Source organism: Contarinia nasturtii, unplaced genomic scaffold (assembly GCF_009176525.2).
Source record: "Contarinia nasturtii isolate CC-2019 unplaced genomic scaffold, AAFC_CNas_1.1 Cnas_scaffold_2932, whole genome shotgun sequence".
Taxonomy (NCBI): Eukaryota; Metazoa; Arthropoda; class Insecta; order Diptera; family Cecidomyiidae; genus Contarinia; species Contarinia nasturtii.
In genome coordinates, this window is record NW_022200249.1 from 38389 (window position 1) to 52576 (window position 14188).

General features: G+C 33.9%; 4 protein-coding genes across 4 annotated transcripts; 3 read left to right on the top strand and 1 right to left on the bottom strand.

The window, feature by feature from the left end:
* The first annotated feature begins 24 nt into the window (after positions 1-24).
* On the top strand, positions 25-968 carry LOC116349534 (C-type lectin 37Db-like). The gene is given in 4 exon segments (XM_031781015.1): positions 25-73; positions 140-269; positions 271-323; positions 697-968. Coding segments are annotated over 4 exon segments (504 nt in total).
* Positions 969-1330: 362 nt separating this feature from the next.
* On the top strand, positions 1331-2244 carry LOC116349536 (perlucin-like). The gene is made up of 5 exons (XM_031781016.1): positions 1331-1498; positions 1597-1670; positions 1749-1763; positions 1825-1918; positions 1991-2244. The coding sequence occupies exons 1-5, from the start codon at positions 1453-1455 to the stop codon at positions 2242-2244; spliced, it is 483 nt and encodes a 160-aa protein (XP_031636876.1). The 5' UTR covers positions 1331-1452.
* Positions 2245-4944: 2700 nt separating this feature from the next.
* Positions 4945-6297, top strand: LOC116349546 (DCN1-like protein). The gene is made up of 4 exons (XM_031781028.1): positions 4945-5056; positions 5211-5679; positions 5766-5806; positions 5901-6297. Exons 1-4 carry the CDS (start codon positions 5054-5056, stop codon positions 6051-6053), a joined length of 666 nt encoding a protein of 221 aa, XP_031636888.1. The 5' UTR covers positions 4945-5053; the 3' UTR covers positions 6054-6297.
* Positions 6298-9397: 3100 nt separating this feature from the next.
* Positions 9398-12581, bottom strand: LOC116349537. Its single transcript, XM_031781017.1, has 4 exons — positions 12471-12581; positions 10621-10748; positions 10013-10529; positions 9398-9952 (listed from the first exon to the last, which is right to left on the bottom strand). Exons 1-4 carry the CDS (start codon positions 12579-12581, stop codon positions 9398-9400), a joined length of 1311 nt encoding a protein of 436 aa, XP_031636877.1.
* Between the last annotated feature and the right edge of the window lie 1607 nt (positions 12582-14188).

Here is a 14188-nt window from a genome sequence, read left to right on the forward strand (position 1 = left end):
ACCGATTCTTTTATTTAACTGAAAATGAAGCCAAAACAATTTACAGCAAGTATTTTGCTGTTTGCATTAATCGGTATGTGTGAAATTATCAAAAACTAAATCACTATAAAAAACTGAATTTTTCCCAAATCTTCAATAGTTATAGCACCGATAATTGGACATATGTTCTATCCAAAGCATAAAATCACCAAACGTTATCATCTCATGACATTGAAAACTGTGAATTGGTTCAAAGCATCCTCGCATTGTCGTTCCCTTGGCATTTGTCTGGTCTAGATCAAAAGAAGAAAACGACCAAATTTTACAGCAAATTAAAGACGAAGGTAATACCGACTATAAATCTCAAAAACTTAACCCGTCATCATGACGAAGAAGAATAGGAGGAAAGGAAACAATTTGTAATATGCCCAAAAAACTGATACCAAATAGCTTTAGCTGAGCTATTTGGTACCAATTAGCTTTGCTCGGAACCCCTCATATGTGCCCTTATCGTCCGTGTATACATTTTTGAACTTTTGCAAACACACTCGGCATTCTCTGTTAGTCATATGACTTCTTATCAAGTATATGTTGCACGTGCCATGCATTAACGCACCACGTGATCAACAGACAATAAACGTTTCAAAAATTCGTAAATATCATTTAAATAATATCATTAATTTTGGCACCCATAATATTGATCAATCTCTTGAACAGGTTACGAAGAAAGCCACTTTTGGACATCGGGCACAAAATTAAGCGATGATGTTACGTGCGAATGGATGAGCACCGGCAAAAAATTCACATTTTTTAATTGGTCACCTGGTCAACCAGAAAATTATAAACAGGAGGAGGCTTGTATACATATTATTGGCAACATTTGGGGATCACAAAATGCTCAAAAATGGAATGATGCTCCGTGTAGTTCTCTTTTGAATTTTATTTGTGAACAAAATTTAATTGAATACGAATATTGTACGAATCCATGAGTGAATTCAAAAACATAAAACACATACAATAAAAAAAAATTATATCTCTATGAATTGGCGACACTTCTCAAGCACTCAAATTGCACTGTTCGCCGGGGATTTTCATACCTTGCGTCAGTTATAAAACCGAGAAACAAAATACGGAGCGAATAAAGAATAAGACTGAAGGCATGAAGTGTACATATAGTACACTCACACATGTGTCTGTATTTCTTCGTATTATATTTCATGTTTTTGTAACTCACACACGGTGTAAAAACCCCGAGCACTTTGGGTGCTTGAATTTGTTTAAACTTTATCAATATTTATATATATCTGGCTGGTCGTATCAAATAAAGGCCAGTCATAACATCAAACTTGAATCGTTCGTTACGTTTGGTGTAAATTCAAAAAACGAGCTAAAATTTGATGCAAATAGTTGAAATTCAACTGTTGAATACAAATTGAAAAGTGTTCACATCGCTTTAATTTTATTCATCTAAAAATGAATCAAAGTATAATTTCAACTTTTCTCCTCTTCGTGTTAATCGGTAAGCTGTCAAAATCTCAAACGTGAAGTAAAATAAAAAAATCAATTTACAATATTTGACTTTATTTGAAATCTTCTAAAATCATCATGGCTTATTAGCACCTATATTTGGGCAAATGTTTTATCCGAAACATAAAATGACTAAAAAGTATTTCATTATAACATTGAAAACGGCAAGTGTTCTAGAAAAGTATATATAAATTGTGATCGAATTGATAATAAAAAAAATGTTTGATTCCAAATATTTACAGGTTACATGGCACGAGGCAAGTATTTATTTGTATTTATTGGGCAAGTATTTATTTTTGATTGGGCAATTTTTTCAAGGCATTTTATCACTGTCGTTCCATTGATATGAATTTGGTAAGCATTTCATCAAAAGCAGAAAATGATCAAATTAAACAGCAAATTATTGATGAAGGTAAATCCGGAGAAATTTTGTGTTGAAATGGTTGAAAATACGCTATATGATTATCAATTTTTCTTTAAATAGGACACATAGAATTCGGACAATTTTGGACATCAGGAACAAAATTGCCCGATAATTCGTATAAATGGTTGGGCATCGGTAAACGAGTAGGATTTAGTGATTGGTTTTCAGGCAAACCAGACAATTTTAATGAAAATGATGTGAATTGTATCCAAATTCTTGAAAAGGGCAAAGGTTGGAATAATGCTCCGTGCAATCTTAAGCAGCATATTATTTGTGAACAAGAATTAATTGAATACGAATATTGTAATCATTAAAAAGAAAAGAAAAATTCAATAAATCTTTAATGCACACACAAAAGCGATGCATATTTTTTATTCCTTAGTTTCGAAATTGATAAAAACGTTATATGATAACCAAAATTCAAATTGCACACCATTTATCTCTTAATTTATATTCAAAACTATAGAAACTTTCAGTCGGGACCGGCGGTCGGTCGGAGTTGCGACCTCTGATAGAGAGTAAAAAGAAAATACGACCAAAATTTCCCATGTGGAAAATAGCGACTGACTAGCTGAAATCAACTGAAAATGAATTTTGTCAACTAAAACCTACCCAATCGGCTTTAGTCGTCTATTTTTCTGATTTTAAACACACGACTAATTTGACTATAGCCATCTGTGATTGAGTTATATCAATTATACTTAATAATTACTTCAATCTAGTCACTAAATAATTTTTCATTCGGCTTTTACTTGAAAAACTCTAACTAATCCATTCAAAAGTGTCTAAGAAAAAGTAGCGATATGGATCGATGCACATTTCAATAAATCGCCAATATGGAGACGAAGATAATATATGCACTTTTCTGTAAATGATTCGCTCACAAATGAAAGTTAAAAATGCCGTTAATGTCATTAACATGTAAACACAGTACACAAGATAGAAAAATTCCGTTTGAACGGTTTTTGATTGTATTTGAAATTTTTCCTTTCCATGCGATCGATATTCATTCAACCATTTTTCGATCAAACCACATTCACTTGCATGTTGTATAAAGCGATTGAGTTCATTAATAAGTGGAAAGTCCTTTCGAACCCACATTTTCAGTGGATATTCATAAAAATTATTCCGACGATCGAAGCAGTAGACATCCTTTCTAGCGTCAAATTAATCGTTTCTTATTTGTGTGCGTGAACGTGAGAGTTCATAGGGAGCGGCGACTGCTAGTTTGTCATTCCATTTGAGCTGGCGAAGATATTCATCGGGACGAGTCACCACTTGGAACCGTGTGAGAAGATTGCTTGGATAGGTCTAAATATAAAAATAACATAACATTGAAGCTATGAAGCTTTGCTATCCAACCAGTAATATCGTACCTCGTTCCATTGTGTTAATTTTTCAAATGAGAATTTATCACCGATTAAATCGAAATTTCCATCGATAATCTCTCGAACAGATTTAATTTGTAGATTTTGAGGTGGTGCCATTGTTAAGCTTACCACAGCCGTACCAAAAACTGTTGAATACATTATTGCAGCAACTGATAGAAAAGTTAAATTCACTCGAATCGTAATGCTTGTAGTGGTGAACGTGAATGGAAATCCCAATGCACCATATAAGCCATCAAAAAATAGACGAATGTAATCCCATTTCGGGCATCGCTCAAGTTTTTGAAAGTAATACATCACCCATATTGATATCATTCCAATTACAACAGAAGCAACTATAACTTTCAAACCGAATACGTAAGGGATTATTTCCCATACTGGAATGGGCTGACTCTTTTGCACACACCACGTCAAACTTTCGTGATAATATGGACGAGATGCAATTAAACGACTATGTTCTATCAATTTTTCTTCCATGGGTCCGATGAAGATGTCGATTTTACTGTAAAATATATTTTGAAACGGTCATTTCAGAATGAATTTTGCAGACCTTTGAATCATACACTTGTCTTTCAAATTGCAAAAAACTTACGGATTATTCGCAGATCTTTTACCGTTTTCTGCCGTATTTAATGTGTCATTCTTGACAATATACTCGATATTTCGATGGAATTTTTTCGCAAAATGTTCGATCATATCGATATCGAGACCTTTGAGCGACTGATTTTCATGAAAAACGAATGGTTTCATTTGGGATGCGAATACTGTGATTTTATGAGCAGATTTTGCCTCCAAAAGCTTAAGGTCAAATACGAAAATCAGTGTGAACAATAAAAATCGAAACATTTCGATATACAAAGGGAACTTATTTTATTTGCCACTTTATCAAACGAAGGCTCTGACCAAACTAGTTGAAATCACGAATAAAACAAATAAACAAAATAAACAAAGTTTGTTTACTATTTCTTTCCGAAATTAATGTAGTTTTTCTACGTTAGTTGTGATTAAGAAATTTAATGGATTTATTATCTTATCTTTATTATCAATCGCCTGAAAGATATCCATCCATTAGAATATTTGTTGTGCTTATATACGAAAATAACATGTTTCCCGCTAACTAGGTAAGGGATTTGGCTTTTTCAATAAATCTAGTGTTAATGTTATGGGCATTTCAATCGAGAGTATGATGATTCTTTTAGGAATAAAAACTGAAAATAACTTCGAACCGCATATAATGAGTTTCATTTGGCCCACAAAATGTTTGTAATTGACTAAACATTAAAACGATACAAATAATGTCATTGTATTGCCTATTATTTCAAGTGAATCGTATTTCATAGAATATTTGATGTGATAATGAACATTCGATCCGATTCGTTCATTAATTATTTGATCGTGAAAAATGTTCCAAAAGAGTTTCTGACCAGGGATGTCAAAACTTTGAAATTAGTCTCATAGATTGCCAACTTAAGAAGCATCGAAATTGAATCGAAACTCATAAGAAACCTCATTAGACTAATGCAACTGGTAATTACTAATTAGTACCAACTTCATGTTGGTTGTTAAAATTTTTTTGGTTATATTTGGGTGTTGTGTTAATTTGCAAACAGTGAAACATCAGCAGCGAAAGAGTAAGCACTAAACGTCCCAGCTCAGGAATTGTTTTCATTTTGTGTGTTACCATCAAAGCTAGTACATTTTTGCTAATTTCCAGACAAATTTTTCATTATTCAAAATGGTAAGTAGCTAAAAAACAAATTTAATCAAATATTTTTAATTAATATTGTTAGTACTTGTGATTTTGGTACAAGCACTTGTCACCAAAAATCAATAGTGATCAAAATATTATTTGTCTTTTTTCACCCAAACCATTTTTTCGATCTCCTTCATAGAACAAGTGGAAGCCATCGCAACGCGATCAGATGAACATGCCGTGGAGACGTGCCAATATGCAGACGGGCGAATACAATCACAATGTGGTTCATGAAAAAGTCGAACAGCTATTTGGACGATACAAAAATCCGTATGATCCGACAAAAATCTCACCCGACGGTGTATGTCGATTTTTGGAAGATTTACGACTCAATCCAACATCAAAATTGGTTTTGATCATTGTATGGAAATTTCGCGCCGAAACTCAATGTGAATTCACGAAATCGGAATTTGTAAATGGTTTCGTTGAATTGGGAATAGATAGCATAGATGGTTTGAGATCAAAATTACCAGCTTTAGAAAATGAATTACGCGATCCGAATAAATTCAAGGATTTTTATTACTTTACATTCAACTATGCAAAAGATAACACGCAAAAATGCATCGATCTGGAAATGGCCATCGCATATTGGAATATTGTGCTCAGAGGTAATTAGGCGTCGCCCAAAGTTCACATGGAATTATTATTATTGATCTTTTTTTATTAAATACCGTCACTCTCTCTTTACTTTCAGGTCAATTCAAATTTCTTGACCAATGGTGCGAGTTCTTGAAGGTAAGTCGACCAAACTTGTTTTCTACATGCTTTTTTACTCTTTTTTCAACCCTTTACTAATGACTTTTTCGTCTCTCTCTCTCTCCTATGGTAGAACAACCACAAACGCTCTATTTCGAAGGACTCATGGAATATGTTATTGGACTTTGCAGTGGAAATCGGTGACAACATTGCCAACTATGATGCTGAAGGTGCGTGGCCAGTATTGATGGATGATTTTGTTGAATGGTTTCACACAAATTATTAAAAACAATCAGTGATCAACCAATCGACAACAATTACCGAAAAACAACACCCCACGTACTGCGGCTAATCAAACCTTCGTCCAGCACACAAAACATTTGAACAGACACACCAATCAATCAACAACAAAATTTTTAACTTTTTCAAGAAAATCATTCTTCCCGTGAAAACAAATACGTGCCAATTTGTCAATCTTTATGTTATTTCTCGTTTTTTCCTTAATAAAGCAATCAAGAAATTCAAACCAATATTATAATTGCGTTCATACTCAGTGGAATAAATTTAAGAGATAAAGTCATTCATGTCATTGCTACCTCTGTCCATATCAATCTTTTGTCAAAAACAACATATTTGAAACAACATATGCAACTAAAACACTGGGGTCAAAAACCATTCCGATGTGATGTTTGTTAAAAGAAATGTTGTCTGAAACATCAACTTAAAGAACATTTAGCTACACATGCCAAACAACGTCTGTTCCCTTGCGTCAAATGCTATCGACCATTTGCCAAAGAAGGCGATTAGAGGACACATGAAGAAGGCTGCAATCGTCGCCTACATCAGTGCTACTTATGTAGAGATTTAAAGCAAGATTCATATCAATTAAAGAGGCATATGCGAAGTCATCATGCTGGAGAAAAGCCGTTTCCATGTGACGTATGTGACGCTTGCTTTGCAATGCAAGCTGATGCGAAGAGACACATGAAAACCGTTCATCGTGACAAGAATTAATATTTAACATAAGACATTAAATCGTCACATTTACTTCCTTCAACCGTCTAGTATCAATATCAAATCATCAATAAAATAATGACAGCAAAAGTTACTTATTTCATTTCAACGTTCATCATTTGAATTATGTAATTTCCATATCATTTTTGACACTACTAATCCTCTCTTTGTTGAAAGATAAAATAAAATAAATAAAAATGATTTATTGTTTTCATTACCTGCTCTTTTTTAATTCTTATTGAAAATTTTTTCTTCCAAAGGAACATTATTTATGTACAAAAGTGGTAAATGAGCCTCCTTTTTTGTATGAATTGAACAAATTTGCTAATATGGTGAACAAAGTTATGAAGAGGATTTTTCATGGCAAAATGTCTAACATATTTGATGAATTCCTCTTCGATCAAGTTGAAGCAACAAAATTCATGCGAAATAAAGCATCACAACTTCGAAGAAGCTTTATTTACATGCTATTAATTTTACGCGTTCAATTGTTCCCATGTGTCATGAGGGGCCATCAGCTATGCTTATTAAATCAAAACGTAAACCAGAACATTTTTCATTTTATTCATTTAAAGTTTACATATATTCGAGATTAAAATGCAAAAGTAGCTCATTTGTTTTTCGATTTCGATCAGAAAGCGTTATTTCCAAGTCATTCCAATATGAATTGTACATGGATTCGCGACATGATTTTCAGATATTATAAGTTGAATCAGTAAAATAAATACTGTTTCGAACATGTTCAAGTAGCCCATTCAAATGTGTCCAAGAATAAATAACGATATGGATCAATGTACATTTCAACGAATCGCCAGTACGGTAATGCATTTGGTGTACGCACTTTTTCATATACGATTCGTTCAACAATGAATGTTAAAATTGCAGCAAATGACATTAAACAGGATATAGTGTATAACACATAGAAGTACTCTATTCGAACAGTAGTATAACTTATTTGAAATTTTTCCCTTCCATTCGATCGATATTGATTCAACCATTTATCAATCAAACCACATTCACTTGCATGTTGTATAAAGCGATCGAGTTCATTAAGAAGTGTAAAATCCCTTCGGACCAACATTGTCAGTGGATATTCATAGATATTATTCCGACGATCGAAACAATAGACATCTCTTCTAGCGTTAAATTGATCGTTTCCCATTTGGGTGCGTGAACGTGAGAGTTCATAGGGAACAGCGACTGCTAGTTTATCATTCCATTTGAGCTGGTGAAGATATTCATCGGGACGATTCACCACTTTGAATCGCATTAGAAAATTCTTTGGATAAGTCTAAATAGAGCGAAAACAATTAAATCAAAGCTTTGCCATCCAGTAATATCCTTTAATTCGTACCTCATTCCATTGCGTTAATTTTCTCAATGTAAATCTATCACCCACCAGCTCAAAATGTCCATCGATAATTTCTCGGACGCTTTTTATTTGCGGATTTAAAGTGGGTAACATTACAAAGATTGACATCACCGTACTCATTATTGTTGAAAAAATTATTGTAGCGAATGATATAAAGGCTATATTCACTCGAATAGTAATTCTTGCAGAGGTTAGCGTTAATGGAAATCCAAGTGACCCATAGAAACCATTAAAAAATAGACGATGCCAATCCCATTTCGGCCGTCGCTCAAGTTTTTGAAAGTAATACATTACACATAATGATATCACTGCTGCCACAAAAAACCCGATAAAAACTTTCGGATCTCTATTTTTGGATTTGAAAATGCATAAAATCAATCAAAGCTTTCGATAGAATTAATTGATTATCTGTACCGGCATAAGTGAAAGACTGTTCGCCATATTGGAATTAATTGACTCTTTTGCACGCACCACGTCAAACTTTCGTGATAATATGGACGAGATGCAATTAAACGACTATGTTCTATCAATTTTTCTTCCATGGGTCCGATGAAGATGTCTACTTTACTGTAAAATAATTTGGAAACGGCCATTTGGGAATGAATTTTCCACACTTTTGAATCATACACTTGCTATCAATTGACATTCAAATTGCAAAAAGCTTACGGATTATTCGCTGATCTTTTACCGTCTTCTGCCGTATTTAATGTGTCATTTTTGACAATATACTCGATATTTCGATGGAATTTTTTCGCAAAATGTTCGATCATAACAATATCTAGACCTTTGAGCAACTGATTTTCATAAAATACAAATGGTTTCATTTGAGATGCAAATACTGTGATTTTATGACCAGATTTTGCCTCAAAAAGCTTAAGCCCGCATACGAAAATCAGTGTGAACAATAAAAATCGAAACATTTCGATATACAAATGGGCTCTATTTTAGTTGCCACTTTATCAACCGAAAGCACTGAAAAAACTAGTGGAAAACTAGAAAAATGCTGGCAATTTAATAAAAAGCATGGTTTACCATCAATGTTTTTTTGTTTATTATTGTTATTGTGAAAAATGAATATTATTTTTACACATTAGTCGTGATTTAATGCAGTTTTTATCTTAATATTCATCACCATTAAAAAGATATCACACATTTGTTGTATTTCTATAGAATTAGACCTGAATAATCTACGTTTGAGACCACAAGAAGGATAAACATATTCAATTTATAAAACGGTGCGTTTTCTAATTATCTGAAATCCATCCAAAAGTGTCGAGAAAAAAATATCGATATGGATCAATAGACATTTCAATGAATCGCCAATATGGTGGTGCATTTGGTGCGTGCACCTTTTCATAAACGATTCGTTCAAAAATGAATGTTAAAAACGCAGCGAGTAACATTAATCCATAAAAAGAGTACATTATAGGAAAATAATTGGTTTGAACCGAATTGTAACTTATTCGAAATTTCTCCTTGACATGCGATCGATATTGATTCAACCATTTTTCGATCAAACCACATTCACTTGCATGTTTTATAAAGCGATCGAATTCATTGATAAGTGTAAAATCCCTTCGGACCAACATTGTCAGTGGATATTCATAGATATTATTCCGACGATCGAAGCAGTAGACATCTTTTCTAGCGTTAAATTGATCGTTTCCCATTTGGGTGCGTGAACGTGAGAGTTCATAGGGAACAGCGACTGCTAGTTTATCATTCCATTTGAGCTGGTGAAGATATTCATCGGGACGATTCACCACTTTGAACAGTGTGAGAAGATTGCTTGGATAGGTCTAAATATAAAAATAACATAAAATCGAAGCTTTCCATCAATAATTGATGATTGATCGTACCTCATTCCATTCCAATAATTTTTCAAAAGCAAATCGATCACCCACCAGCTCAAAATGTCCATTGATAATTTCCTGAACGGTTTTTATTTGCGGATTTAAAGTTGGTATCATTATCAACAGTAAGATTGCCGTACTGGTTACGGTGGAAAAAACCAATGCAGCAAATGACAATAAAACTATAATCACCCGAACGGTAAGACTTTCCGAGGTGAAAGTATAGGGGAAACCAAGAGCACCATAAAGACCATCAAACACCAATCGATACCAATCCCATTTCGAGTATCGTTCAAGTTTTTGAAAATAATACAACACGCATAATAGTGTCGGTATTGTGATTCCGGCTATAGCGTAAACACGTATGTCACGACAAATATAAAATATTGTCGTCCATACTGGAATTAATTGACTCTTTCGCACGCACCACGTCAAACTTTCGTGATAATATTGTCGAGATGCAGTTAAACGACTACAGTTTATCAATTTTTCTTCCATGGGTCCGATGAAAATGTCGATTTTACTGTAAAATAGATTTGGAAAGGGTTATTTGCGAATTCACACACACAATCTTTTGAAATATCTACTTGTCATTCAAATTGCAAAAAACTTACGGGTTATTCGCTGATCTTTTACCGTCTTCTGCCGTATTTAATGTGTCATTCTTGACAATATACTCGATATTTCGATGGAATTTTTTCGCAAAATGTTCGATCATATCGATATCGAGACCTTTGAGCAACTGATTTTCATAAAAAACGAATGGTTTCATTTGGGATGCGAATACTGTGATTTTATGACCAGATTTTGCCTCAAAAAGCTTAAGTCCACATACGAAAATCAGTGTGAACAATAAAAACCGAAACATTTCGATATACAAAGGGAACTTATTTTATTTGCCACTTTATTAACGGAAAGTACTGACAAAACTAGTGGAAAACTAGAAAAATGTATGTTTGTTTACAATAAGTAATGAATCATAGTGATTAGTTGTTGCCCAATGCCCAAATGGATGTCATTAAAGTGATTAAGTTATTTAATGGATTACTTATCTTAATATTCATCACCATTAGAAATACATAGCTTAGGACATCACACGTTAAAACTGGTTACTACATACTGAGGGTTCAAGACTTAAGTGGAATAAGTTAGAGGTACAATATGTAAATTGAGGTCTAAAGCACATTTTATGTCTCCCAACAAATTGAAGATGAAAAGGGCCTTAAATTTGGTTTGGACATTCAAAATTCATGAGGTTAATAAAGCGCAGTAAGGAGGACTCAAAGCTACCTTGGAGCCAGAAATGTTTTAGACACCACTGAGGTGAGGGCACTTTTCTTGTAATTTCAGGTGAGGCACTTGATTAGTAGTGGCTGCACTTGTCCGGTGCCAATAACAGCTCTGTATGGACCTAAGAACTAAATGCTTGTATGGACGATGGACGTTTTGACGCTGGGGTAATTTCAAATCCAAATATCTCGACTAGGGGGCAGACACGTGGAATAGGATTAGACTTTTAGTGTAAAGAATCGAGAAATTGCAATGAAATAGCAACGCCTGTGAATGGATTCGCGTGGAATAGCGAAACAGTGCATGGAATAGCAAAAATAGTTTCGATTTCACATTTGTGTTTTTGGATTAGTGGAATAGCTGGATTAGTAATTTATTCTTTGGTTTCTCCCCCCTAGTATCTCGATGAGAATGATATTCGAACCTCTCGGACCCCTGCTCAAAAAGTATGCAATATTTATTGCATTTATAAACAATTGGGTGATTGTTAGAAAAACTTAGATTTGAGACCTTGACTGAATTTATAAAAAAGGAAACATTTTCAATTCTGCGAAATCCAGTCAAAAGAGTCCAAGAAAAAATACCGATATGGATCAATACACATTTCAATGAAAAGCCAATATGGTGACGAATTTGGTGTACGAACTTTTTCATAGACGATTCGTTCGAAAACGAACGTTACCAACGCAACGAGTGACATGAACCCATATAAAGTATATAATACATAAAGGTATTCCGTTTCAAAGCTGATATGACTTATTTGAAATGTTTCCCTTCCATTTGATCGATACTCTCTCAACCATTTGTCAACCAATCCACTATCACTTGCATATTTTATGAAATGATTGAGTTCATTCAATAACGGAAAATCCACCCGGACCAATATTTTCAGTGGATATTCATAGATATTATTCCAACGATCGAAGCAGTAGACATCTCTTCGAGCATTAAATTGATCGTTTCCCATTTGGGTGTGTGAATGTGCGAGCTCATAGGGAACAGCGACTGCCAGTTTGTCATTCCATTTGAGATAGTGAAGATATTCATCGGGACGATTTACCACTTTGAATCGATTTAGAAGAATCTTGTCGTATGTCTAGATATAACTATAAAAGAAACAAAATCTCTATAGTCATTAACATCATTAACATACTAGACGTAAAAAGTAATTTACCTCATTCCATTGCGACAATTTCTCGAAAGTAAATTGATCGCCCACTAGATCGAAATTGCCATTGATAATTTCTTGCGGCGATTTTATTTGTGGACTTAAAATGGGTGACATGATAATCTTTTCAAGAGACATACGGACAATGGTTGAAAAAATGATTGCAGCAAATAACAAGCAAATTAAATGCATTCGAATACTGTTATTTTCCGCATAAAATGCGACTGGGAGACCAAGTGCACCACCAAAAGCATCGAAAAATAGACGAAGTAAATCCCATTTTATGCGTCGCTGAAGTTTCTGTAGATAATAAAACACAAAAAATGATATTGACGCCGTCACAATGCTAGCAATGCAAACATAAGGGTCTCGACAGAGGTGAAATATATTTTTCCATTTTAGAATCGGTTGACTTCTTTGGACACACCACGTCAAATGGTTGTGATGATACGAACGTGAAGCAATGAAACCGTTATGAATCAATGGATTTTCCCTGATGGCACCAATCGAGACGTCAATTTTACTGGAAGAGAAATTATTCAATTTTTCAATTTCAAAAGACGGTAAAAAGAACGACAACTCTTACGAATTTTTGGCTGAATCGAAATTTTTCTCGTGTAAAGTATCATTTTTGACAATGTAATCAATCGTTAGACTGGATATTTTTGCAAAATTTTCAATGATGTCAATATCCAGACCTTTGAGAGAATGAGTTTCATAGAATACGAATGGATTGATATATGATGCCAACACTGTGATTTTGCTTTTCCGCACAACTTCCTTTTTCAAAGGAAAGGAATTTTCTTTGGACTTCGCCTCCGGAGGATTCAGAATAATCGCAAAAATCAGAAATAAAATTAAACGCTGAAACATTTTTACAATTCTGTCAACAAAATATACTTCCGCAGCCAGTATTCCGACTCAACTAATAGAAATCGTATTTTTTGGATAAAATAGTGTGTTTTTTATTATAATGTAATGCATATTTATAGTGTTCCATTGGTTATCTATTTTAATTTATCGACATTTAAAAAAACATTAGCTCAAATCACTCAGCACATAAATTTTCATTAACACGACATACAAATTGTTTTTCTTGACGACAAAAGGTTACATACCAACTCCATATTTTTCAGAAACTGATAAACCTAACTGATGAAAAAATGATTAAAATATACGAACCAAGTTTGCCACTGCTTTCACGTCAAATTACCTTGGACTCAAGCATTAAAAACACACTTCTTGCCAAAAATAATTCAATAATGAATCCGCAATTTTCCAAGTGGAGTAAGAAAACCTCGAATAAAATTCACCCTTAAATATCCATATGAATTCCTATGGATCAATCCATTCGAATGTGTGCAGGAAAAGATGTCGATATGGATCAATGCACATTTCAATAAATCGCCAATATGGTGGACTGGTGGTGTATTTCGTTTATGCATGGGGTGAATCACGCTAGTGAATACTAGAAAAACTAGTAAATCTAGTGCGAAGAATGACGTCACAAACGAAGCCAACATCACACCAAAGGCCATATAATTTATATGAAAAACTACTGAGAGCCAACTTCACGCACTAGAATTTTCTAGTTTTCTAGTGAAATCTTATCAAAAACTAGATTCACTAGAATCTCGTGATTGACCCCATGCGTTTATGCATTTTTTTCATTGACGATTCGTTCAAAAATCAACGTGAAAAATGCTACCAGCAAAAATACACTA